This window comes from Zalophus californianus, chromosome 4, assembly GCF_009762305.2.
Source record: "Zalophus californianus isolate mZalCal1 chromosome 4, mZalCal1.pri.v2, whole genome shotgun sequence".
NCBI classification, from domain to species: domain Eukaryota; kingdom Metazoa; phylum Chordata; class Mammalia; order Carnivora; family Otariidae; genus Zalophus; species Zalophus californianus.
The window spans coordinates 157,619,405-157,647,268 of NC_045598.1; the positions used below are offsets into that span (position 1 = coordinate 157,619,405).

The 27,864-nt window shown below is 35.5% G+C and overlaps 1 protein-coding gene across 25 annotated transcripts in view; it reads left to right on the forward strand.

Moving 5' to 3' along the window:
- RIMS2 (regulating synaptic membrane exocytosis 2) overlaps nt 1–27,864 on the forward strand; it is a 583,419-nt gene that overhangs the window by 170,395 nt on the left and 385,160 nt on the right. For all 25 annotated transcript variants that reach the window (XM_027597538.2, XM_027597289.2, XM_027597533.2 and 22 more), the window contains one exon: nt 442–752. In XM_027597538.2, the coding sequence (XP_027453339.1) occupies nt 442–752 (311 nt within the window). The remainder of the gene's footprint in view (nt 1–441; nt 753–27,864) is intronic.

Below are 27,864 nucleotides of genomic sequence, written 5' to 3' on the forward strand. Positions count from 1 at the left end.
ATCATCCCAGTTTCCCTATTTTATCACTAAGGAAACTGTTTTATGGATATGAAGGCTCAGCACCTTGTTCAAGGTTGCCCAATTTCTAATCTTAGAGTTGGTATTTTAACCCAAGTCTGTCTAGCAAAATCCATTTTCCCTATACACCATGCTCCTAATTTAAATAAAAAGTAACTAAAGAATACATATAAACAACCAGTAATTTGGGACTCTAGTTTGGTATTTCTGCTGTTGGTTAACATTGCCTGTTTTATTATAATTATGCTGACAAAATTAAAAGATATGTGCTATAATAAATGGTAGCAGTTAATTGGGATTATATTTTAACTTCAGAAAGGATAACCATATGATTTTTTGTTGTTGGTTTGAACTGTCTTCTCTTTTGATTTGTGTTTAACTTTTGGAAACACTAATTTTTCTTCCCTGTGTCTTCGTGTGCAGGTTATGTGGGTATGTAATTTGTGCCGAAAACAACAAGAAATCCTCACTAAATCAGGAGCGTGGTTTTATAATAGTGGATCTAATACACCACAGCAACATGATCAGAAGGCTCTCCAAGGACTGCGGAATGAGGAGGCACCTCAGGAGAAGAAAGCAAAAGTGCATGAGCAGGCCCAGTTCCAAGGACCCTCAGGTGACTTATCTGTACCTGCAGTGGAGAAAAGTCGCTCTCATGGGCTCACGAGACAGGATTCTATTAAAAATGGGTCAGGAGTGAAGCACCAAATTGCCAGTGACATAGCTTCAGACAGGTAAACATTTTGTTTAATCTTTAGGTAAACATTATTTTTAACCTTCATTCCAAACAGAAATAAAAATATATGAAATGTTTAGGCAACAAGTTGTCTAAATGTAATGTCAATGTCCATGTGTTTTATATAAATGCCGGAAGTGATGTTCAGGACTTGAGCTCTTAGAAGTTTGAACAATCTTAGGTTTATTCTGATTTTCCAGAATAAAGAAATGAAATAAAACAGGGGATTTAGATAGAAGGCTATTGGCATGGGAAAGACAGACTGGGATAAGAGCCATGGGAATGAAGAAGAGATGGTTTTAAGACAGTTTAGAGAAGTTGCATTGAAGGAACTAGCCAGAAGTGGGAAGTAAGAGAATGGGAAAAGTTACTGAGGTCTCTAGAAGTTCCACCTTGGGCTGAAGGATGAAGTAGTTTTCCAAGCAGGTAGATCCCGACGAAAGGATTTCACGAGTTTGCTGTTATCTGTGGGCTAGCTCTGTTACTACTATTTGGGATCAATTCTATGGGCTTCTTCATGTTAAAAATGTTGGACTTTTAGATAGTATTTATGGTTCTATATTTCATGCCTTTTGGAAGGGGAGAATGAAACATTTTCATGGGAAGATTATTTTTCTATACCACATTCCTATTTGAATTGCAAATTAAAAAAAAAATCTGGTTTATACTATTTCTGTCACCCAGAAGTGGCCAATAAATTTCTGTGTGAATAAGTTCAAAGTCATGCATTTGTGGAAAATCAAATCTAAAATTATACTAATAAGATGGTGGGTTCTGAGCATTCATTTATCACAGGTAAGATAATTGGAAGTCACTTTATGTAGTGCCTAAAGTGTCACCCCGATGTATTGCTATGTCTTATGAGAATAATAAAATGATGACTTCACCAGTTCTTTTGAAAACTAGCAAAAGTAAAACAATGTAATCCTATCTTTGGGCAAAACAAGGGTGGTTTCATGGCTGAAATACTATGAACATGTCTCAGTGTAAAATCTCAGGAACCCAAGAATTTTAAGTTTAGAGGACCATCTTCCATTGCAGTGCACCTTAAGCAGACAAAATAGTTTATTTGGAGGGCAGTCCCAGGCACCACCTCTAGGGGAGTGAGCAATGATCCAGTTAAGAGAAAAAAACACAATAGTAGGCATATTCAAGGGCAGGTTACCTCTTTTGGCCAATGTGTCTCAATTTTACTGAGACTTCTGGGAGACAGGATAGAATGGCCTCAGAGGTATCCTACCTAATGGGGAAGGAGATTGGGGTATTTATCCCTATCTCTCCTTTGTTATCAGTCTTGGGTTGTTCCAGAGGGTGTTAACTCTTTGGGACTCACTGGCCAAGCATGTTCTTGTGGCCAGAGAAAGGACTCAGGCAGAGTATTACAAATACGGGAAGGAGACAGTGCTGTGTAGGGACTGGTAAATGATGCAGTGTGAGTGGGGAGGACTTTAGAAATCAATAAAGCCTGTAAAATGGCAACCACAATGGTCACGGTATATGAATTTGGGTGAAAAAATAGATGATAACCAGTGGAGGTAGGATTTTCAATGAATGAATGACTAAGTAAAACGGATGATGGGAACATGGATGCCTTCTGCAAAAACTAGATAGACACATGAGATAGTTTCCTTTGGAGTTTAGAAAGATGGTTTAGGAAGAAGTAAAAGGAAATACTAAAACACTGCATCATATAATAGATTATGAAGTTTTGGGATGCATTTCATCAGGAAGTTGTGGATGTTAAAAATAAATCCAACAAGTTTATGAATGATTAATTCATCTTTGTAAGGAAGCTAGATTCGTCTCTCTAATCTTTGAAGATGGCGGTGATGAGAACAAATATATCTCTTTCAGTATTATCTCTCAACTCTTCTGTTGACAAAGGATTAGCCTGGATGAACAGTAGAATTTGATCCATTGTGAGGAAGCAAGATATAGTAGTTCTTTTTTTTTTTTTTTCCCTTCTCTTTTGCCTGGTGACTTTGGCTGCCATTACTAGTAAGTGTGTACCTTAATGACTCAAAGTATTCTGTAAGTATATCCTTCCTTTCTGATTCTCATATAAGTCAAACCAGTAGCTCCTTTTGTGTATAAGGAATTACTCAGTCAGGGAAGAAGTTAGAGTGTTTTAGATTTAGTAGTTATGCCTAGAAAATGGAATTGGTTATAATTTGTAAAAGCTTTTATTTGAAAAATACTTTCTCTTCAAGAATAATTCAGTTCCCCTTATCATTAGCAAAAAAAAGAGCATTTGTTTCATTTTTAAATGTAGATTCTGTAGCAATTTGTTATTTGTGCATCTCTGAACCCACAGAATTCTTTCCCCTAGAGCGCCGGGTCAGCAAACTATGCCTCCAAGCCAAATCCGGCTTGCCACCTATGTTTTGTAGATAAAGCTTTCCTGGAACACCCCATACTATTCATTTACTTAGTGTTTCTGGCTATTTTCAGCTACAACTCCAGGGTTGGGCAGTTAGAAGGGACTATATGGCTTTCATAGCCTAAAATATTTACTCTCTGACCCTTTACAGAAAATGTTGGCCAGCTCCTACGCTAGAGAGTAGTTAGTTCTCTTGTTCTGTTGATATGTCTGCTTTCTTTGCTCATTTTTTGTTACTGTTTAAATCATTTCAGTTAAGCCTGTTTTCTTGTAGATATACCACATCTTCTTTATCCATTCATCTGTGGATGGACATCTGGGCTCTTTCCATATTTTAGGCCTGTTTTCTTGTTCTACTTTCTCCCTGCCCCTCTCCCAGGCTCTCTCTCCCTCTTTCCTTCCATTTTTCCCTCTGGGTCTCCTGTCTCTCTCTATTTCGCTTTTTCTTTCTGCATCGCTCTCCTTCCTTACCAGAATGGATCTTCTAGCAGTTTGAGCTAGACAGTGAAATGGAGCTACTGATAAGGAATATAACTTCGGTTTAAAGTATTATTAGTAATTTGTTTCCTCAGTATCATTTAGAAACTGGTGGCCTCCAAAAAGAGAAGATTTGGCTCAATTAATTTAAATCTCTATAGATCTTAGAATTGTGTTTGACAGATACAAAAATATTTTACATTTTCTTCTTTTAAGGAGTTTTAGTTTAATCTTTAACTACAGTAGCTTTGACCTGTTTTATGAGTTTTCTTCCCTCAAAGGTTTTGGACCCTTAGTATTTATTGAGTGAATGAATATCAATTGGCCCTAGATCTTGGCTTTGAGTTAATGAATATTTACTTAATTAGTTTATTCATAACAGTGGCATATATTTATTATCAATTTAGATGCAAAATATTGTTAGAAGTTTTCAGATATGTTTTTTTTTCAGAATAGATTTGAAATCACCATTTTTAAAAAATTATGTGCCGTTTGCTTACCCTTTGTTGTGTCCCTCAGTAATGCCCAATGGCTTCTCAGCCTGTATTTACACACATGTAATGTGGTGATCTTATTAAAATATAGATTTGAATTCTGTACTTCTGAAGTAGGACTTGCTAATCTGTATTTTCACAGGCTTCCAAGTGATGCCAGTACTTCTCGTGCGGGCCAGTAGTGAGGCAGAAGGGCATCTAAGAAGGTCTTAGGGAGGGAAACACCAGTGGCCTTTAATAGCTCAATGGCAGTTGTCCTCTGTAGCTCTGCCACCAAGAGGCATACCACTTAGTGAACATGTAAGGTTCTTAGAGGCAACGTAATTGTTCATTTGAATACACTGTTTTGACATATTTATTGAATGGAGGACAAAGGTGGAAACCAGCTAGCTACCTGGTGGCAGATTGACTACATTCATGTAGCTGCAAGCACCTAACTCCTTTATTATGATGTTGTGGCTGAGCATTACTTATTTAAATATGTTCTATTTTTTATAAATTACTTATTTCCCCATTATTATACAGTAAGGAATATACATATATCTTAAAAGTTATATAAATATATGTATATTTATATAACTTTTATATATATATAAATATATATAATATATATAAATATATATATTTATATAAATATATATATATTTAGGATATTTTATCTCTGGACTCATTTTCAAAGTAGTAAAGGGGATGTTACAGAATATTTGTTTTACAAAGAGGCCTTGGGTTGGAGGAGGGATGTGAACCGCTGGGTTAAGGAATCTAAGGTGGGATCTAGAGGAGGGTGGGTGAAATAACCACTTAAAAACTAAATTTTCGGGGCACCTGGGTGGCTCGGTTGGTTAAGTGTCTGCCTTCGGCTCAGGTCATGATCCCAGAGCCCTAGGATCGAGCCCCGCATCAGGCTCCCTGCTCAGTGGGGAGCCTGCTTCTCCTTCTCCCTCTGCTGCTCCTCCTGCTTGTGCGCTCTCTCTCTCTCTGTCAAATAAATAAATAAAATCTTTAAAAAAAAAACTATATTTTTGTTAAGAAAATAAAATTAAATAAAAACTAAAATAAATTTGTCTTACAACATTTAGTTGACGTTTTATACACTTGAAATTATTTAAAAGTTGGATGCTTCATAATTTTCATAGTTGAAAATTAGTAGTTAAAATTTAGGAAACAGTTAAATTTTTTTTCTTTTATGTATAATTTTAGTATTTATTTAGCACTTCCTAGGACATTGGGAGAAGTTAAAAAGTAAGAAATGTTATGGCTAATTTGTTTGGTGGAAGGGATGAAAACTGGAAATCAGAAGGCATAGTTCCTGTTCCTACTTCTTCTCTTTACTATTATCATTTGTAGATGTATACCTTTTGTTTGTGTCTCCATTTTCTCATCTCTGAAATAAGAAAGGCAGTCTGTAAGATCTCAAAAAGACTTCCAGTTGTAAAATTCTTTGCTTTGTTGTATTTTAAGGTCTCTGCCATGGTATAAACTTGAAAGTTTTCTCTTCCATTATTTTTTCTTTCCTATAACTGGTAGTCAATTAATAGAGGGTTATCTTCCATATTGTAACAACTCATTGTTATAATCCACTTATTCAATAGATATTTATCAAATTTCAGTTAGATATTATCTGTTACTACATGTCTCAAATAATTTCACCATGATTCATATATAAAACTGAATGTATCTGACATGTTAGATTAAATCTCCAATAAGGACATTTTGACTTTGATCTTGTAATTATATTACTATGTAATATTTCTTACTCTATTTTCCCTACTTCCTTATTCTATTATAAAACAAAAATTAATAAGTACTAGGAAAAAGTAACGGAGTTAACTGCTTCTAATGGACTATGAAGAATTTTAAGAAACATAACGCAAACAAATAATATTTCATAGGCATCCCAGATTCTTAAATATTTGTTTCTACATTTTACTGCTTAAATAATGACACGTAATGGAAGTACTGAGAAACTTTATTATCATTTTTTCTGGGATTTTAATTAGGTGAGAGTGGAAAACTAAAAAAATGTCATGACTCAATTACATTTCAGTGCATTCTGTTAGATGGTGATCATGCTACCAGGTGTAACTGATGAGAAGAGAGTAATAAAAATATAAGGTGATTATCTTGGATCAAAATGTAAAGTTTTAAGGCAAATAAAGTATAGTGAAAATTTAGTAGTTTGGTAATCACCATAATTTCCTTATTGTCTGATACTTAAAACCTACCAACTACTTTTGTGACATTTCATTAAATAATTAATTAAAAAGTTTGATTCAAATTTCAATTAGTTAACATACAGTGTATTATTAGTTTCAGGTGTACCATGTAGTGATTCCCTACAACACCTGGTGCTCATCACAGCCAGCGCCCTCCTTAATCCCCATCACCTATTTACTCATCCCCCCACCCACTTTCCCTCTGGTAAGCATCAGTTTGTTCTCAAGAGTCTATTTCTTGGTTTGCCTCTTTCTCTCCCTCTCTTTCTCTCTCATTTCTCCTTTGCTCATTGGTTTTTGTTTCTTAGTTCCACATATGAGTGAAATTATATAGTATTTGTCTTTCTCTGACTAACTTATTTCTCTTAGCATAATACTCTCTAGCTCCATCCACATTGTTGCAAATGGCAAGATTTCATTCTTTTTTATGGCTGAGTAATATTCCACTGTGTGTGTGTGTGTGTGTGTGTGTGTGTGTGTGTGTGTGTGTGCGCGCGCGCGCGTGTGCATGTACCATATCTTCGTTATGCATTCTTCAGTCAATGGACACTTGGGCTGTTTCCATAATTTGGCTACTGTAGATAATGCTGCTCTAAACATTGGGGTGCATGTATCCCTTTGAATTACTATTTCTGTGTTCTTTGGTATAAGACCTAGTAGTGCTGTTGCTGGATCATAGGATAGTTCTATTTTTAACTTTTTCAGGAAACTCCATACTGTTTTCCAGTAGCTGCACCAGTTTGCCTTCCCACTAAGAGTGTAAGAGGATTCCCCTTTCTTCACTTCCTTGCCAACACCTGTTGTTTCTTGTATTGTTGATTTTTGCCATTCTGACTGGTACGGGTGATACCGCATTGTAGTTTTGATTTGTACTTCCCTGATGATGAGTGATGTTGAGCATTTTTTCATGTCTATTGACCATCTATATGCTTTCTTTGGAAAGGTATCCATTCATGTTTTCTGCCCATTTTTAATTGGATTATTCATTTTTTGGGTGTGGAGTTTTATAAGTTCTTCATATATTTTGGATACTAACCCTTTATCAGATATGTCATTTGCAAATATCTTCTCCCTTTCTGTAGGTTGCCTTTTAGTTTCATTGATTATTTCCTTCACTGTGTAACATTTGATTAAAGTAAAAGTAATAGTTAAAATACATGCTTAAAACTTTTGCTTCTAGTATAGATGGAGTAATAGGGCCTGGATTTACCTTTCAGCCAGAGATATCTGAAAAAATAGACAATATAGTTGAAACAGTGGTTTTTTTGGAAATTGGGCATTAGGCAACAAAGGAGAGTAATGCCTGAGAGTTGGAAAATAAACAAAGTGAGCCCCGTGATTGTCCTAACATGCTGCTTTGAGAGAGTTTATAAGCCATTGCACAGGGAGAAGAGTATACGCAGAGCCTAGATGTCTTCCTGTGTTGAGGAGACAGTTCTGAGGGCTTGGGGAGACCAAGGCAGCTATGGTTTGCTAGACAGAGTACCAGGGAGGAGAGAGATGAGCATAAAGATACCCTGGAGATCTGGAGAGGGTTCTTTTTGTGTATTCAGTGGACTAATGATTGGCACATGTGTGTGAAGAAACTATTTGCGGCCAGGGAAAGAATCACTCAAAATGATTAGAGGGAACTCTGGCCTGCATTCACATAGGACCAAGAATAATGTCTGTTCCCAGCAGACAGACTGCAAAACCTCAAGATTCCTGGAATATTGGGTAGAGTATTTTAGAAAGTTTTATCTCAGCAATGGGGAATAATTAATGCTAAATGAGCACTACTGTGGGACAGAATAGCAAATCATAAAAGCAAAACCTGAAAAGATCAGGCTGTCTCCAAGTCATTTAACTGCCCCCAGAAATTCAAGAAGATTTATAGGAATACAAAAATATTCAGTACCCAGCAAAATAAAATTCACAGTGTTTGACATCCAATCGAAGATAACCAGGTACAAAATAGCAGGAAAACTCAATCAATAATGGGACAGTGAATAGACACTGGACGTCAACCCAGAAGTGATACAGATATTAGAATTAGCAGGCAAGAACTTAAAAATAGTTATTATAATTGTATCCCATACAATTTAAAAAAGTAGAAATAAGTAACATAGAAAAATAAAATCCAAATTAAACTTGTAAAGATGAGAATTAAAATATCTGAAATGAAAAATATACTTAATGGGGATAATGGAAGATTAGGTACCAAGGAAGAAAGGATTAGTGAATTGAAGACCAACAGAAATGATGCAAAATGAAATACAGGATAAAAAATGAATAAATAATTTAAAAAGTGAAAGACCATCATTAGTTATGGAATAGTATCAAGTATTTAATATACATGTAACTGGGTGGTCCTTGAAGGAGAGGAGAGCATGAAGAGCACTAAGAAAAATTTGAAGGAATAGTGGTCAAATTTTTTTTTCTCCAAATTTTTATTTAAATTCCAATTATTTAACATACAGTGTAATATTAATTTCAGGTGTAGAATTTAGTGATTCATCACTTACATACAATTCCCAGTGCTCATCGCAACAAGTGCACTCCTTAATCCCCATCACCTATTTAACGCCTCTCCACACCCCCTCCCTACTGGTAATCATCAGTTAAACACATTTTAAATGTAAAGACAAATACAGTTAAAAGTAAATGAATGGAAAAGATATACCATGCTAAAACTACTAATAAAGCCAGAAAGAAAGCTGGACTGGTTGTACTAAGACCAAAGTAGGTATCAGAGTAAGCAACATTACCAGGAATGAAGAATGTTGCTTCATAATGAAAAGGGTCAGTTAATCAAGAGAACATAAACATTTTTATTTTTTTTAAAGATTTTATTTATTTATTTGAGAGAGAAAGAATGAGACAGAGACAGAGCATGAGAGTGGGAGGGTCAGAGGAAGAAGCAGACTCCGTGCTGAGCAGGGAGCCTGATGTGGGACCCTGGGATCATGACCTGAGCAGAAGGCAGTCCCTTAACCAACTGAGCCACCCAGGCGCCCGAGAACATAAACGTTTTTGTTTATGTCTCTGTTAACAGACCTTCAAAATATATGTAGCAAAAACTGATAAAACTGTAAGGAGAGATTAGACAAATCCACAATTATAGTTGGAGATTTCGATACTCTTGTCTTAATAACTAATAGAAGAAGTAGGCAGATAATCAGCAAAGATAGAGTAGACTTGAGCAATTATATTAAACAATCTGACCTAGCTGATGTTTCTAGAACAATCCACTAAACAACAGCAGAATATTCATTCTTATTAGGTTTACACAGAACAGTTACCAGGATAGACCATATTCTAGCCATTAAACAAGACTCATTAAATTGAAAGGAATCCAAGTAATAAAAAATATATTCACTGATCACAATGGAAATAAATGAGAAACCAGTAATAGAAAGATCTATGAAAATATCTCCTAATCTTTGGGAGCTAAATAATGTACTTTTAAATAACCTAATGATCAAAGAAAATTTCAAAAGAGAGTATAGAAAACATTTTTAACTGAATTAAAATGAAAACACAGCACAGAATTTGTAGGCTGCCACTAAAGCGGTACTCAGGGCAGAATTTATAGCACTAGGCACCTATATTAGAAAATAAGAAAGATCTCAAAGCATTGATCTCAGCATCCACCTTAAGAAACAGAAAAGTAAATTAAACCCGAGTAAGCAGAATAAAGAAAACAATAAAAATGAGACCAAAACTCAGTGAAAGAGAAAATAGAAATAATGAAGCCAAAGCTGATTCTTTGAGAAGATCAATAAAATGGCTAAACCTCTAGACAGACTAATTGGGAAAAGAAAGAGAAGATAGAAATTCCCTGTATCATGAACAAGAGAGATGACATTACCATGGACTTCAATGATATTAACATGCTAAAAAAGGAGGTATTTTGAAAAACGTTCTTCCTACAAAATCGACAAGTTAGATGAACTGGACAAATTCCTTGAAAGACACAAATTACCAAAGCTCGCCCAAGAAATAGATAGCTTAAGTAACCTTATATGTACTAAAGAAATTGTATTTGTGGTTAAAAACCTTCCCACAAATAAAACCATGGACCTGATGGCATCACTGGTAAATTCTAACAGACTTTTAAGGAAATAATGCCATTTCTACATAAACTCCTCCAGAAAATTAAAGAGGAGGGAATATTTCTCAACTCCTTCTCTTAGCTAACATTATCCTGATACCAAAACCAAAACCAAACTACAGATGAACATCCCTCATAAATAGAGATGCAAAATTTCGAAACAAATTTAGCAAATTGAATCCATGAGGATATTAGAAGGATACTACATCATGACCAAATGGGGTTTACCTCAGGAATGTAGAGTTAGTTTTAACGTTTGAAGATCATGGTAATTCACCATTTTAACAAAATAGAAACATCATATTATTTCAATAGATACAGAAAAATCATTTGACAAACTCCAACATCCATTTTTAATAAAAACTCCCTGCAAACTAGGAATAGGAAGGAACTTTCTTAACGCAATCAAATGTATTTATGGTGATTCTGCAGCTGATACCACATCTACTCTTGAATAATGAATACTTTCCCCTTAAATCAAAAACAAAACAAGGATGCCTATTTTCACCACTTCTAATCAACACTGTAGTGGAGTTTCTAGTGAATGAAATAAGACTAAAATAAATAAATAAAATAAAAGGCATCCAGATTGAAAAGAAAGAAATACTTTCTTAATTCACAGAGACATGACTGCCTTTATAAGAAAAATCAGAGGAGTCTATAAGAATGCTATCAGAACTAATAAGTGAGTTTAGCAAGGTGGCAGGATATAAAGTCAATATCAGATAACCATTTGTATTTTTTTAAAGATTTTATTTATTTATTTGACAGAGAGAGTGTGCGCACAAGTAGGCAGAGTGACAGGCAGAGGGAGAAGCAGACTCCCTGCTGAGCAGAGAGCCTGATGCGGGGCTCGATCCTGGGACCCTGGGATCACAACCTGAGCTGAAGGCAGACGCTTAACTGACTGAGCCACCCAGGTGCCCCACCATTTGTATTTTTAAATACTAAAAAAGAACAACTTGAAAATGGAATTTAAGATACTATTATTTATGGGGCACCTGGGTGGATCAGTTGTTAAGCATCTGCCTGCAGCTCAGGTCATGATCCCAGGATCCTGGGATTGAGCCCCGCATCGGGCTCCCTGCTCTGCAGGAGGCCTGCTTCTCCCTCTCCCACTCCCCCTGCTTGTGTTCCCTCTCTGGCTGTCTGTCTCTGTGTCAAATAAATAAAATCTTTAAAAAAATAGTATTATTTATAAGAGCTTAAAAATATGAACTATATTTTCACTAGCACCAACTGATTGAAGTACTTAGATATAAATCTGACAAAATATGCACAGGATCTGTATGCTGAAAACAATGAAATGCTGATGAAAGAAGTAAAAGTTCTGAATAAATCACGAGATATATCGTGTTCATAGATTAAAAGACTAAATATTGTTAAGATGTCATTTCTCCCTAGTTGAATCCGTATATAAAAAGAGATTCTTAAATTCATATAGAAGTGTTTGGAATAACCAAAACAGCTTTTAAAAAGAATGAAGATAGAAAACCTAACACTCTGTGATTTGAAGACATGATGAATCTACAGTAATTAAAATAGTGCAGTATTGGCATAAATAAACACAAATCAATGAAATAGAATGGAGAGCCTATACATAGACCCACACATATATTGACACTAATTTTTGACAAAGGTACAAAGGCAAATCAGTAAAGAAAGGATAGTTTTTTTAGCAAATGGTACTGGAACAATTGAATACCCACTTTAAAAAAAGGAGTTTGAGGTTTACTTTTTTACCATATAAACATAACTGAAAATGGATCATAATCTAAATGTAAACCTAAAAATATAAAACTCCTAGAGAAAATATAGGGGAAAGTTATTGTGACCTTGGTTTAGGCTAAAACTATAAAGCTTTTGGGAGGAACTAGAGGAGAATATCTTCATGACTTTAGGGTAGGCAGTGTTTTCTTAGGCACAGAAAACACTAATCATGGAAAAAAATGACAAGTCAGGCTTCATCAAAATAAGAACTTCTGCTCATCAGAAGACATTCTTAGTAAAATGTATAATCAATTTGTATTTCAAGAAATTTCAAGACAAAATATTTGCAATACATGTAGCTTAAAAAGGCGTATAATGAACATTTACATTTAAATGATAAAAATAGCCCCCAAATGCAAAAAATTAGAATAAGCTCTTCACAAAAGAAAATATATGAATGGTTAATAAACATAAGAAAAAATGTCTGATGTCTTTAGTCATTTGTGAGATGCAAATCAAGACTGCAGATAGTTTGATGCACTCACTAGGAAGGCTGCAATTTAGAACAACAAAAAGATGATATCACATAATATTTGTGAGGACTTAGAGCAAATTGGACTTCTAATTCTTTGCTGGTGAGAGTGTAAAACGTGAAATCGTACGAGTGTTTTGGAAAAGTCTTTGACAGTTTCTTATAAAACTAAATATACATTGGGGTGCCTGGGTGGCTCAGTCGGTTAAGCCTCTGACTCTTGGTTTTGGCTCAGGTCATGATCTCAAGGTCGTGAGATTGAGCTTTGTGCTCAGTGGGGAGTCTGCTTGAGATTCTCTCTCTCTCCCTCTCCACCCTCCCCACCCCCCTCAAATATATAAATAAATCTTAAAAAAAAAAAAACCCACTAAATATACACTTAGCCTGTGACCCAGTAAGTCTACTTCTGGTATTAACCTAAGAAAAATGAAATCGTATGTCTATAAAAATACTTATATAATAATGTTTATATTAGCTTTATTCTTAGTAGTTCGGAAATGGAAACTTTCCATATGTTCATCAATCAGGAGAATGAATAAACAAATTGTGGTATATTCAAATAAAATGAGGGAACTATTTACATGCACAGAAACATGGATAAGTCTCAGAACTATTGTGCTGAGTAAAAGAAGCCAGACATTAAAGAGTATATATTATATGGTTCCATTTATATAAAGTTTAAGAAGAGACCAAAAAATGGGTAGAGGAAGAAATCATAACAATGTTTTCCTTGTGGGAACTTTCTGGAATGATAGTAATGTTCTGCATCTTGACAGAGATATGGATTAGTAATTGTGTATATTTGTCAATAGCTATTGCAGTGTGACACTTAAGATTTGTGTACTTTTTACCTGAAACCAGTACTATACTATATGTTAACAAACAAGAATTTAAATAAAAATTTGAAAAAAAAATGAAGAACAATGACAAAAAAGATTTGTGTACTTTTTACTGAATGTAAATTATTTCTCAATAAGAAAATTAAAAGAGAATTAAGTGCATAATTGCTACATTAAAATTTTTTATCTTTAAAAAATTTTCCAGTTTTATTGAGATACAATTGACATGTAACATGGTATTAGTTTGTGTACAGCATAATGATTTTATATATGTGTATATTGTAAAATGAGTATCAAAATAAGTTTAGTTAATGTCCTTCACCTTACATAATGTATTTTTTTCTTGTGATGAGAACTTTTAAGATCTACTCTTATGTTTGCTACATTTTTAAGTGCCAGTTTCATTGAAATTTTTAAAGATTTTATCCATTTCTTTGTCAAAGAGAGAGAGAGAGAGCACACATGAGCAGGGGGAGTGGCAGAGAGAGGGAGAAGCAGGTTGTCTGCTGAGCAAGGAGCCCGATGCAGGACTCAATCCCAGAACCCTGGGATCATGACCAGAGCCAAAGGCAGATGCTTAACTGACTGAGCCACCCAGGTGTCCCAGTTTCATTGAAATTTTATTGGTACTAAGTGTTTAAGATTTGTTATGAATTTGGATTAGAAATAATGAATTTTTCTTCATAACCTTTCAACAATGGTTCTTTTCAGTATATTCAGAGATGCCTATATTTATAGAATGCTGATAGTGGACCTAGAACCAAATCAGTTGTATTTAGAATTTATTAACTGTGGATTACATATGACTTAGGGACTATGTAGCCTATTTCTGTGAGCTGTTTTCTGAAACTGTGACATAGTTCTCATGAAATCTTATTCTAATTCTTTACCTGAAATATGTGATGAGGGAAAAGTAACATGAAGATGAGAGAAAGAAGATAAAAATATATAAAGGGAAATAATTTTATTTTTAAAAAAGATTTTATTTATTTATTTGAGAGGGAGAGAGAGAGAGAGGGAGGGAGAAACAGGCTCCCCACTGAGCAGGGAGCCCGATGTGGGGCTCGATCCCAGGATCCTGGGATCATGATCTGAACTGAAGGCAGATGCTTAATGGACTGAGCCACTCAGGCACCCCAAGGGAAATAATTTTGGAAAGGGAATCAAAGGGGACACTCGGTTGGGCATCTGCCTTCGGCTCAGGTCATGATCTCAGGGTCCTGGGATCGAGTCCCGCATCGGGCTCCCTGCTCAGTGGGGAGCCTGCTTCTCCCTCTCCCTGCTGCTCCCCCTGCTTGTGCTCGCTCTATCAAATAAATAAATAAATAAATAAATAAATAAAATCTTTAAAAAAAGGAAGGGAATCAAAGCATGGTTAAGAAAGAGATTAATTATAAAGAGCTAAGGAACTAGAAAAGGTAAAGCTCTGATGGTTGCCTTAGGAGAAGGAAGAATCTTAGTAACTTGGAAGCAAGTAGCTTTATAACCTTTATTCCTAGATATTTCTTTTTATACTTTTTAGAATATCAGATGAAACAAAAAGGCAACAAAGATGGCTGTGTGTTTGGTGCTACTTCCATTGAATTATGCACATTCAATAAATGCTTGGAACAGATGAGGAATGATTGAAAATTATAATACTAATGTGTTTAACATGACTGATGTCATTTCTGTACCATCTTTGTCTTTTATTGGCAGAATGATCAAAACACAGACTTGAAAATATATAATGACATTTTCTAATATAGCCGACACTTGAGACCTATTTTTAAGAATATGATATGAGCTCTGAAAGGCAAGCTATGTCTTTTTTAAAAAAAGAATGTTTAACATATTATAATTGGTTTGACAGTGTAAAAGTCTCTTCTCTCGGAATAAATAACTTTAACAGTTTTAATGTCAATATTTAGATGAAAAAGAATTTTTAGTTCTATTTTCAACTGAATTAAACTTGAACCATTCTCCAGTTTCCTTCCTTTAAGTGACCTATAAAAGGAATTGCAATGTGTGCCAGTTTGCTTAGGATGGTCCCAGTTTGCACCTGCTCTCTCCTGGCAACCTGCAGAGATTGGCATTTATCCTGGATTTTTTTTTTATATGAAGTGTTTCATTAACAGTTGCACTAAAATAAGTTGGGGTAAGTTTGGTAGGTCTCCACTTTGTACTTACAGCTCCCGACATGATTTCATTCTGTGTGGGATGCCTGTGCAGTGAACAGAGCTCTCTTTTGAAATGCAACCAGCAAGAATCCATCTTTCCCCTAACTTTTCAGACTCACGATAGTTAACATTTCTCTTTTATGAGCAGGATGCGAGGTGCTCGCTGACAAAGCAAAGTGTGGTCTACATGTCGCTGCTGGTTGTGGGGGAAGATTTGACATGACTGTTCCACTTGCCCTTTGGTATCGAGGGCAGTTTTATCATGGCTCATTCTTTAGCATGTGAGATGCAGGAAGTAAGGTTTGTGGGAGACTTTAGAAATTATAGGTGAGGTGTATGTGAAGCATGTGCAGGAAATAGAGACTGAACAGTTTTCGTTGTAGGGTGTATATAGAAGGTAGTCTGGGTGTTGTTTCTACAGTGCTATTATCATTTATTGTATAGTATAAATTATAACTGTTTATGTATTTTATTATTTTGTAGTTTTTAAAAACTTTGTGATAAGTATTTCATTAGCAAGGTGGTAAAAAAAGAAAATTGCATTTTTATTGATGAGTGTGTAATTTGCACAAATTTTTGTTTCATTTGACTTCCACTAGGGAGCCTGTGGTCACTGAAAACATACATTCAAAAAAGAAAATAATATCCCGCGAAGAAGGAACATCTATTTTAGAAGTCAGTTATTTTAAATCTAAAGTTGACAAAATCACACAGATACAGAAGGTGTATTTTACACGCCATTGTGTCAAGCATGACTTTTCTTTTTGATGATTTTTCTTTAAAACTAATTTTAGTCATTTTCAATTCTAAGTTGTTTGTGTGTGTGTGTATGTGTTGTGTGTGTGTGTGCGCACCCCGCAAGTAAACTCCATTAAAAGAAGAACTTCACTGTACCAGTAAATGCTGACATTCTGAAAAGCATTTTAAAAGACATAAATTTTCTTTATGAAAGTAAGGGAGGAATTGAACAAATTAAAAATAATTCCGATGCAAGCGTGACATGTATCTTCTTCATCAATGTATTCCTAGCAGTTTGCACAGTAACTGACACAGAGTGGTACTCAGTGAATAGTTGTTGAAATACTGAATGAATGGAATCATAGAAGAGCTTAAGAAAAAGAGAAATGAATCATTAGGGCCTTGCAGTGTCTGACAGAACCCCAGGAAAAGAATGAGGATAGACCTTATGAACAACTGGAGTTACAGTGGGTGCCTGGGTGGCTCAGATGGCTCAGACCTGCCTTCGGCTCAGGTCATGATCCCAGGGTCCTGGGATCGAGTCCCGCATCGGGCTCCCTGCTCCTTGGGAGCCTACTTCTCCCTCTGCCTCTCTCTGTCTGTCTCTCATGAATAAATAAAATCTTTAAAAAACAAAACAAAACAAAACAACTGGTGTTACGGGCTCAAATACTGTGAACTCTGTCTCAGTTTCTTGTCTCTATTTCTTAGCCTGTCTGTGTTACTCTCATGCTCTCCAAAAAGGTTTTCACTGCTCAACTGTTCTACGTGGTGGGAAAAATGACCCTGCATAGAAATTTGTTAAATAATTGAATGAAAGGACTGTCGTAGTAGCCTTCATATTGGAAATCAGTACATTATGGACATACATATTTTACATAATGCTTGGGAATTCATATGATTAGTTCACTGAAAGCTATAGAGACAGATTCAGTAGTCAAGAAACAAAACTTTGCTATGAAAAGATGGTTAAGGTCCAAGATAACACATAGTTGAACTGAGATTTACGCTAATTGGGGTTGACATAGATAGTACATAATTATAAACTCTGCCATTTGAAAGCTATTAAAATGTCTCACCGTTTGATTATGTACATATGGCACACGTATAAAAGTGTTTTAGAACGGGCTATAGGCATTTTGATCTGACACTGAATATCAAAATTGATCTTGCCAGTGGACCATGAAAAGATTACCCTGACTGAAAAGGATATAAATAGAATTTTATGTTTTGTGCTTCTTAAACTGGGTGCATGACAAGAGTAACAACTTCTGAACTCATTTACAGCATAAAGGTTGGAGTTATCCTGTCTTCTGATATTAAAGCTTGCCATAGCTTTGATATTTTGAAAAAGTTTACCTTTCTTCATAGGTTAGAAGTAAAAGAAATGAATAGCATATGAAAAGTACATATTTTTAGTAAAATTAGATTAAATTAATTTTTTCTTTAGCAACAAGTGTAGAAGTTATTTTGTTGAAAATGACTTAGTATTGTGATAGAGATGAAATTTGATAGCACTTGAAAAATTGCCATGCTGATTTAAAATACAGTTTAAGATCTGGTTCCATGATTACCCCAATTTTTTGATATCCATTTTCTTTTTGAATTCTTGTTTTCTGGAGCAAATTTTAAGACCTCTGAGCTCATGGAGAAGGATTTTCTTAGGCTTCAAGGTGTATTTCTTCTTCTGTGTGGGCTCTCCCTATTCTATATTTCTGTTCCATACCTGAGACACTCAGTTTCTTTTCCCTCTGCAACCACTGTTACTATTTTTGTTTGCGTATATTTTTATAGTTATTCTCTGCAAATATAAGGATATATATATATATTTATATATATATGTTTGTTCCTTTAAAATGATGTATACATATGTGTATGTATATACTTTTATCTTTCTTTTTTCATTTAACGGCATATATTGGAGATCTTTTTTTTTTTTAACCAGTACACGATGAGTGTGCTTTATCATTCCTTTTAATGGATGTGTCAAAATTATTCAGTCCCTATGATGGACACTTAGGTTATTGCCAGTTTTGTATCACAGTAAATCTAGAAGATAAACTAAAATTCCCAGAAATGGAAATCGCTTGGTCAAAGTGCATGTGCAGTTTTAATTTTTGTAGCATTGCCAAATTGCTTGCTACAGAGGATGTACCAATCTATACTTCTGTCAACAATTATTAGTGTTCCTGCTTTCTAGCTCTTTTTTTTTTAAAGATTTTATTTATTTATTTGACAGAGAGAGAGACAGTGAGAGAGGGAACATAAGCAGGGGGAGTGGGAGAGGGAGAAGCAGGCTTTCCGCTGAGCAGGGAGTCCGATGCCAGGCCTGGGATCATGACCTGAGCTGAAGGCAGAGGCTTAATGACTGAGCCACCCAGATGGCCCCCTGCTTTCTAACTCTTTAGCCAACACACTGTTATAGAACTTCTAATCTTTCTATCTTATATCATAAATGAGTCAAATCGAGCATTTCTGCATATGTTTAAGAATATTGTATTACTTTTCTCTTTTTGAACTCTGTTGCCTATTTTTCTGGTTCGTCTTTATCGAAATGGGTTTTTAGCATCTCTATTTATATTATGGAAGATAATTCTTTGTGCAGTGGATTGTGTATTCGCTTTCTGCTGCTGTATAACAAATTATCACAAACCTAATGGCTTAAAACAACATAAACTTATTGTCTCACAGTTTTCGTGAGTCAAGGTCAAGGTACAGGTTAGCTGGATCCTCGGCTCTGAGTCTCATTAGACTGAAATCAAGGTGTTGCCTGCAGCTGCAATGTCATCTGATGCTCAGGGTCCTTTTCCAAGCTCACTGATTATTGGCAAAACTCAGTGCCTTGAAACTGTATGATTGAGGTCCTCAGCTCTTAGAGACCCCCCACTGTTCCTTGCTAAGTGTCCCTTCCCACAGCATGACAGTTTTTGTCTTCAGAACCAACAGGAGAATGTCTATGCTGCTTTGAATCTTTTGACTTTTGTCTCTGATTTCTATTAACTCTTTTAAAGGGTTAACTTGCTCCTTAATCAGCCCACCTCTCATAATTTCCTTTTTCATTAACTTAAAGTCAACTGTGTAGGGACCTTACTCATGTCCACAAAAGCACCTCACTTTTGTCATATAATGTATGGGAATGAGAATCCCATCATACTCTCAGATCCACCTACACTCAAAAGGAGGCGGTAACACCAGGCATGTACACTGGGTGGCAGGAATTGTAGGGGATCATTGTAGATTTCTGCTCACCTCAGATTGCAGATGTTTTTTCTGAGTTTGTTATTATCTTTTGGCTTTGCTTATATTGTTCTTTTTCCAATGCATAAACATAAACCTTTCTTTTACAGTGTTTGGAATTTTTTTTTCTTTTATGACTCCATTTACTTATTTTAATGGAGATATAATTCACTTGCAGTAAAATTCTTCCTTTTAAATTATATGATTCAGTGGATTTTAGTATATTTATGAATTTGTACAACCATCACCACTAATTCCAAAGCAACTTCCGTCATCCCCAGAAGAAACTACCCATTAGCAGTCATTCACCATTCTCCCCTGCCCTCAGCTCCCTGGCAATTACCAATCTACTTTATATCTCTATGGATTTGTCTGTTCTGGACATTTCATAAAAATGGAATCATACAGTACATGGCCTTTTGTGTCTCCCTTCTTTCACTTAAAATAATGTTTTCAGGGTTCATGCATGTTGTAGCATAAATCAGTAATTAATTCATTTTTATGGCTGAATATTATTTAATTGTATAAATATACCACATTTTGCTTATCCATTCATCAGTTGATAGACATTTGAATTGTTTCCACATTTGTACTATTATGAATAATGCTGTTACACAAGTTTTTGTGTGGATATATGTTTTCAGTCTTCCTTGTCTTTTCTATTACAGTCATCCCTGCGAGTGTAAATTTTATCTCATTGTGGTTTTGATTCACAATTCCCTCATGAATAATGATATTGATCATCTTTTCTTGTGCTTATTGGGCTATTTATATATCTTCAGTGGAGAAGTATACAGTCTAATCCTTTGTTGTGACCCTCTCTTCACTAAGATTAAAAATATTTCCATGATTTATTCTTATACTATTATAATTTTACTTTTACATTATAAAACAGTGATCAGTCTGAAACTTAGTAGACTATGGTGTGAAGTACAGATCCAACCTTACTCTTTTATACATAGTTACCCCTTAGTCCCACAATTATTTATTGAGTGTTGAATCTTTTCATCCCACTGATTTGAGATGCCATTTTTATCACATCTTGAATTATTATATTTTAGGGTATATTTATAGATGTTCTGTACTGTTCTATTGATCAATCTGTTCAAAGCATGTATCTAGTTTCAAAAAGCCCATTTCTGCTACATAAGCAACTCAAATTATTTGTTGTTGAAAGCAAGAAACTTGGCAACGTGAGCTTTAGTAATACATTAAATTTCATAATTACTTAACTGCTTTGTGGTGTATATTGGACTATGCAATGAGTGAATTATGAAGAAGTGGGAAGGTCCTGGAGAGTAGGGAGGTTATATTTTTTACCAATAATACTTCTTCCAGTTATATAGTTTGAATGTATTAGCGGTCAGAGTAAAAAGTGAGAAGAGAAATAGCAGTTGTGTTAGAAATGAAATACGGGGGCGCCCTGGGTGGCTCAGTCATTAAGCCTCTGCCTTCGGCTCAGGGTCCTGGGATCGAGCCCCGCATCGGGCTCCCTGCTCAGCGGGAAGCCTGCTTCTCCCTCTCCCACTCCCCCTGCTTGTGTTCCCTCTCTCGCTGTCTCTCTCTCTCTCAAATAAATAAATAAAATCTTAAAAAAAAAGAAATGAAATATAAAAGATTCTTTCCCTGTAATATGTTGCTGGGAATGGCGATAAATGACAAGAGGTTTCCGCTTTTGAATGATCAAGGCTAAACCTGTATTTATCATTTTTGCCACCAGAGGGCGAGGGTGCATCCCTAAAGCAAACTGATTTTGATTCTGTGCTTGTTTCACCTGAACTAGTTGTACAGGGAGCGATGGACTGGTAAGTGCATTAAGCTGGTGTTCGAGATTGTGAAAAACAGAACTTCTTGTGTACCATTGCCTTTCCTATGGGAATATTATATTTATTGACAAATGTTTATCTCTAGTTCTGAGATCTCCATGTACCAGACTTGTATTTACAACTGGAAGGTGTACAATCTTACTTTTTGTTTCACAAATATTTCAAAATCAAAATGTTCTGAATCTAAGTGTCTGCTTCCTCCCAAAGAAGCAGCTTTGTTGTCATTCCCCAGCTCTTCTGATTGCACCTTCAGTAATCCTGCTGCCCAAGTTAAGAACCTTACATATTAATTATTTCCTAACCCTCTTCCTCTTGATTTTCAAATTCAATGAATATTTATTTAAGTTTTTGGTCAATTTCATCTTTATTGTGTTTCTTGTATTCAACCCTTCCATTCCAGTATGCATAACATCAGTCCCTGTTTAGGCATTAACTGTGTCTTGCTTTCTTTTTGGCTTTCTGCCTCTCTGTTTGCCTTTCTCCATTTTTCTTTGTTTCCAGAATGAGGATTTTTTTTTAAAGTACAGATATGATGAAGTCATTCATTTCCTGCCTTTTGGTGCCTTCCCATTTTGTATTTAAATTTCAAATCCTTAGTTTCCTAAGGGAAACTAACATTCATTGATTACCTACTACATTCTAGGCTCTGTGAGAAAAATGTAAGGCATTTACTTTTAATTCCCACCAAGTTGTAAGGTGTGGTTTAAGATACCTTTTTTTTTTTTGTACTGAAATGATTTCTCAAGATTCCAAAATTAGAAGACCAGTTTCAATTGCAACATACATTTTTCTGACTCAAAATCCTATTATTTTACTTTTCAAGGCTCACTATTATCTGTATTTTTATTTTCTTCAAAGATTTTATGTATTTATTTACTTGTCAGAGAGAGAGAGAGAGAGAGAGCACAGGCAGGGGGAGTGGCAGGCAGAGGGAGAAGCAGACTTCCAGCTGAGCAAGGAGCCCTGTGCGGGAATCGATCCCAGGACCCTGGGATCATGACCTGAGCCAAAGGCGGACATTTAACTGACTGCGCCACCCAGGTGTCCCCCCACCTTTTTTTCTAGGTGTTGAGGGTATAGCAGTGAATAAAATATACAAAATCCCTCATGGAGGTTGCTTTTTAGTTGGGGAAGACAAATAAGAAATAACTAGTAAACTAGATGGTAATAGAACTTGCTTTTGACTCTACAGGCTGCGCAGAGCAGACCTCCAGGGGGCACCATTCACTTGGAGTTGGCACCTCCTAGGCGCTGGTCATGAGTGCTGCCGTGGAAAATAATATAGGGGAAGAGAGAAAGGGATTTTTGTGGGAGAAGAGAGATAGTTAACAATTTTAAATCAGAGGTTATGGAACACCTTCATGTCCAGACCTGAAGGAGGTGAAGAAGTAAGTCATGTGGATATCTGGGGAGAGAACATTCCAGGCCCAGAAATAGTAAGTGCCAAGATCCTTAAGTAAGGCTGTACCTTGGCATTTCTGCCTAAATCTTAACTTTTTTTTTTTTCAAACCCCAGCCTAAGTGTCCCTACTTATAGGAAGACTTCCCTTAATTTTTTTCCAGCAGGAATTAAATTTTTTGCTTATAAAGTGTACCTTTATAATAGCACTTACCCCCATCTGACCTTCAGTACGCTTGTTATCAACTTGTTTTCCCCTTACTAAATTTTGAGCAACTTCAGAGCATTCTCTCTTTTACATCTTTGTGTCCATACATGCTTAGTTTAGGTTCTAGAAATAGTGGGGACTCAATGAAGGGTAGTTGAATTGAAATAAACTGAATCACTGAAAAGACAAGTAGATAGCTGATGGTCTTTTCCATACCTTTTACCTTTTACAGTTATGCTGTGTTTACAAAAATTGAATTTATTTATGTAATTCAGTACTGTATTTTTCTCTGCCCCTTAGAATAATTTTTTTTGCAATGTCTTTATAAAAACATGTTAAGCTGCATAAAAGAACTAAACTACTGGTTGCTACATATATGATTGATCTCTAGAATACTATTGTCTATTTCTCTTAGACACCTACACTGATGATGGGGCATTTCAAGTGTTTTAACATATTTTTAAAGCAATTTTTATGCATGTTTGCTCTGATCTGTCACCTTTTAGCTTCAGTTTAAAGAATGTGACTAAATATCTTGCTGTTTTCTATGTTCTTCAATCTATTTTTGGGTAAGGCGACCTATATCCCAGTTTGTCAGGGCCAGTCCTGACTTATACCTGTTGTCCCAGAATCATTATTAAGAGCACTTACTTTACTCTCAAAAGTGTTCTGGGGCAGACAATAAATCACATGATCTCTCTGTTCTTCTTGGGGGCTTTCTATGTAATATCTAATGAAAATACTGTGTAGTACTTGTTAGACTTATAGAAAGCTCCCCATGGAACTGTACTGCAGCAAATACTACTTCAGGTACTTAGCCTACAATATTTATTGAGTATATACGTTATTTATAACACTAGTTTATGCAGAGAAATACAAAAACAGAAGATGCTCTCTGCCATAAGAATTTATAATCTAGTAAGTCAGGACTAATGATGTAGTTATAGAAATGTGACTATTTGAAATTGGTAAAAACGAAGGTAACAAAATATACCTTAGAAGTATATAGAATTAGAGGCTTAAATGAACAAATTTATTTATGTATTTATGTGTTTATTTATTTATTTTAAGATTTTATTTATCTATTTGAGAGAGAGAGAACACGAGTGGGAGAAGGGGCAGAGGGAGAGAATATCCAAGTAGACTCCTGCTGAGCGCAGAGCCCGACACAGGGCTTGATCTCACCACCCTGAGATCATGACCCGAGTCAAAACCACGAGTCAGGTGCTTAACTGACTGAGCTACCCAGGCACCCTTCAAGTGAACAAATTTGAATGATGTAATTAAATAGAGCAGTTTGGGGAAAGTTTTGTAGGTTTGTTAAAACTTTAACAGAATTTTAATGAAGAATTTTTAAAGACAGAAAATACAGCATGATATAAAAATAGTAGGAAATCAAGTTGTGTAGTATAGATGTTTCTAGATCATCAGTGTCTCTTCTGCCACTCTTTAATTTATTTTGGTTCTCACATGTAGCAAGTTTTGTTAATCATATTTATCAGTTTATGGCACTTCAGTGATCTCTCTTGGGCTTTTCTGTTGTGTTTTTTTTCCCACCTAAATATGTATCTTTGGATAAAAAAAAATCTTGTATTGTGTATGTATGTGTTTTAAATTACATAAACAATATGGTGCTTTAGATCTTCCATTTGAAAAGATTTATTTATGTAGGAATTTTAGGCAGTTGGTCCATACTGCCACATTCTATTCTGTGGTAGACAGAAAAATCGTCTTCAAAGATGTCCGTATCCTGAACCCTGCAACCTGTGAATATGTTATCCTGCATGGCCAAAGGGACTTTGAAGATGTGATGAGAGTTATAGATTTTGAGATGGGAATATTATCCTGAATTATCCAGGTGAGTCCAGTCTAATCATTTGAGTCCTTCCAAGTGAAGAACCTTTCTTGACTGGGTCAAAGAGATGAGATAGGGAGAGATTCAAAGCCTGACAGACTTGGCTGGCCATTGTTGTCTTCGAAGATGGAGAAAGGGGGCCAAGAGTCACTTTAGCAGCATCTAGAAATTAGGAACCACTCTCAATTTCAGCCAGCAAGGAAATGGTGACCTTGGTCCCACAACCTCAAGGGACTGAATTCTGCCAACAATGTGAATGAGCAAAAAAAAAAAAAAAAAAAAAGTTTCTTTCTTAGAGTCTCCAAAAAGGAATTCAGCTAGTACCTCGATTTTAGTTCGTTGAAGCTTCTACTAGACTTCTGACCTACAAAACTGAGACAATAAACTGGTGTTTTTTTAAATCACTAAATTCGTAATGACAGCAGTAGTGGTATATTTCTAGTATTATCTATCTTATTTTATTTGACAATCCATTAGTGATGGAGAATCTAGGCTATGTGAAAACTCCTCATTACTGCAAACAGTGAGTCAGTGAACATCCTGGAACATGTCTCTTTATGGACCAATGGAAGTCTTCCTCTGTAGTGTGTATATCTAGATGTGCAATTACTGTAACATAGGGTATGTATACTTTATTTAACTAGTTCTGTTTTCAAGAATGGCTCTGCCTTTACCCCTACCTGCAGTGCTTGAGGGTTTATGATATCCCATATAATTACGAATAGTTAATAGGATTCAGACATTTGCCTTTTACCAGTCTCGTAGATATAAAGGGGTATTTTTGTTTTAATTTGAGATTTCCTGGTGACATCAAAACCAAGAATTCCTTCATATACTTGTTAGTAATTTGGACTGCCATTGCTGTGAATTGTTTATTTATATTACTCGCCCATTTGAAAAAATTATCTCCCCATCATTTTCATCTACAGTATCTTTGTTGAACAGACTTTCTTATTTTGATGTAGTAAAATTCGTTGCTTTTTTTTTTACTTTATAGTTTGTGATCTTTTAGTCATGATTAAGAAGTCCAACCTCACTCAAAGACTGTAGAAATATTCTTCTGCGCTTTCTACTATTAGCTTTTATGTTCTCCCTGTCTCATATATGTCTGTAATCAACCTGAATATAATATGGTTATAGTGAAATACAGTTCAAGTTTATTCTTCCCATATAGTAATACTAACCAGGGTTCCCAGCGGCAGCTATTAAATAATCCATTTGCCCACTACTGGGTTTTGGTACCACCTGTTTAGAACATATTTCTGTATGTAGTTGGGCCATTTTTGAGTTCTCTATTCTATCCTGTTGGTTTATTTATCCTGTGACAGTACCACACTATTTTTTTAAACATTCCTTGAGATTTTTTCCATAGGTGATATTGTGAGGCGAACGTGATAACCACTACGCTACGGAAACGGGACTTCCATAGGTGATATTGTGTCATGTGTAAAAAAGACAGCATTATTTCTTACTTTTTAGTTTGTAAGTGGTTTACAAAAAATTCCATTTTTTGGTACTATTTAATGACTAGTGCCTCCACTATAATGTTAAATTGAGGTGGTGACAGTGACATCTTTACTCTCTTCCCAACCTTAGGGTGAATGCTTTGAATATTTTACAATCAAATGTGAAGTTAGTTGTAGGATTTACATAGATATCTTTTATGAAATTAAGGAAAAATCCTCTTCCAGTATTAGTTTGCTGAGAATATTTTTTTTTTTTAAATCGTGGTTGGCTGTGGAATTTTGTCACTTGCTTTTTTCTGCCTCTGTTGGGATGATAATATGAGTTTTCTTTTTTAGTCTCTATATAATAAATTGTACTGTTCTCAAGTGTTGTACCAGTCTGTGTTCCTGGGATACCCCTTTTGGTCATTATGGTATTATTCTATTTATTTATTGATGGGTTTGGTTTACTAATATTTTGTTAGAGAATTTTTAATTTATATTCATGAAGGATATTGGTATGTAGATTCCTTTCCTTGTAATATCATTGTTTTGGTATCTGGGGAATGCTGACCTCATAAGCTGGGTTAGGAAGTGATCTTCTATCTTCAGTTTTCTGCAACAGTTTGTGTACAAGTGTTATCATTTCTTCTTTAAATGTTTGGTAGAATTTGCCTCTGATGCCAGGTGCCTGGAGTTTTTGTGTGGCTAGGTTTTTTAACATTCTGAATTCAATTTTATCAATAGATATAGAACTATTCAGGTGACTTATTTATTCTTGAGCATATGGATAAAAAAATATCTAGTCTAGGGGCGCCTGGGTGGCTCAGTCGTTAAGCATCTGCCTTCGGCTCAGGTCATGATCCCAGGGGCCTGGGATCGAGCCCCGCATCGGGCTCCCTGCTCGGCGGGAAGCCTGCTTCTCCCTCTCCCACTCCCCCTGCTTGTGTTCCCTCTCTCGCTGTGTCTCTTTCTGTCAAATACATAAATAAAATCTTTAAAAAAAATTATCTAGTCTAGTTTTATAAGCCATGGCAGCTCTACTCATTCTGGGGATGTCTCACTAATAATTTGAAAATCATTCTATCTTCCTCTTAAAAATGCTGGAGACAGAATAAAACATTTTAGTGGAATACTTCTTTCCAACTTAAACTTTTCCATGTTCCATAGTGATCTACATCTTAGAACTATCTTTTATTCCAATTTCAACTCACTTTTTTACCTGCTAGTATCTTTGGGATTCATTCGTCTGCATCTCTGGTTGGATTTGGTGGCTTTTTACTTTTCACACAGAGACGTTCAGTGATAGTTATTTTCCCTTGACTTACAGAAGTTTTGCCTTGTGTCCACTTGTTTTGTCCTTCTTATTCAAAGTCTTAGGAAGTTGTTACCCACTTCGTTTAGAGTATGACTTGACTATACTGGTCACTTTAGAAGTAGTGGCTCTTCAGTCATACTTCAGATATTATAAGCCAATATTCATTCTCCTAATCAGTGACATT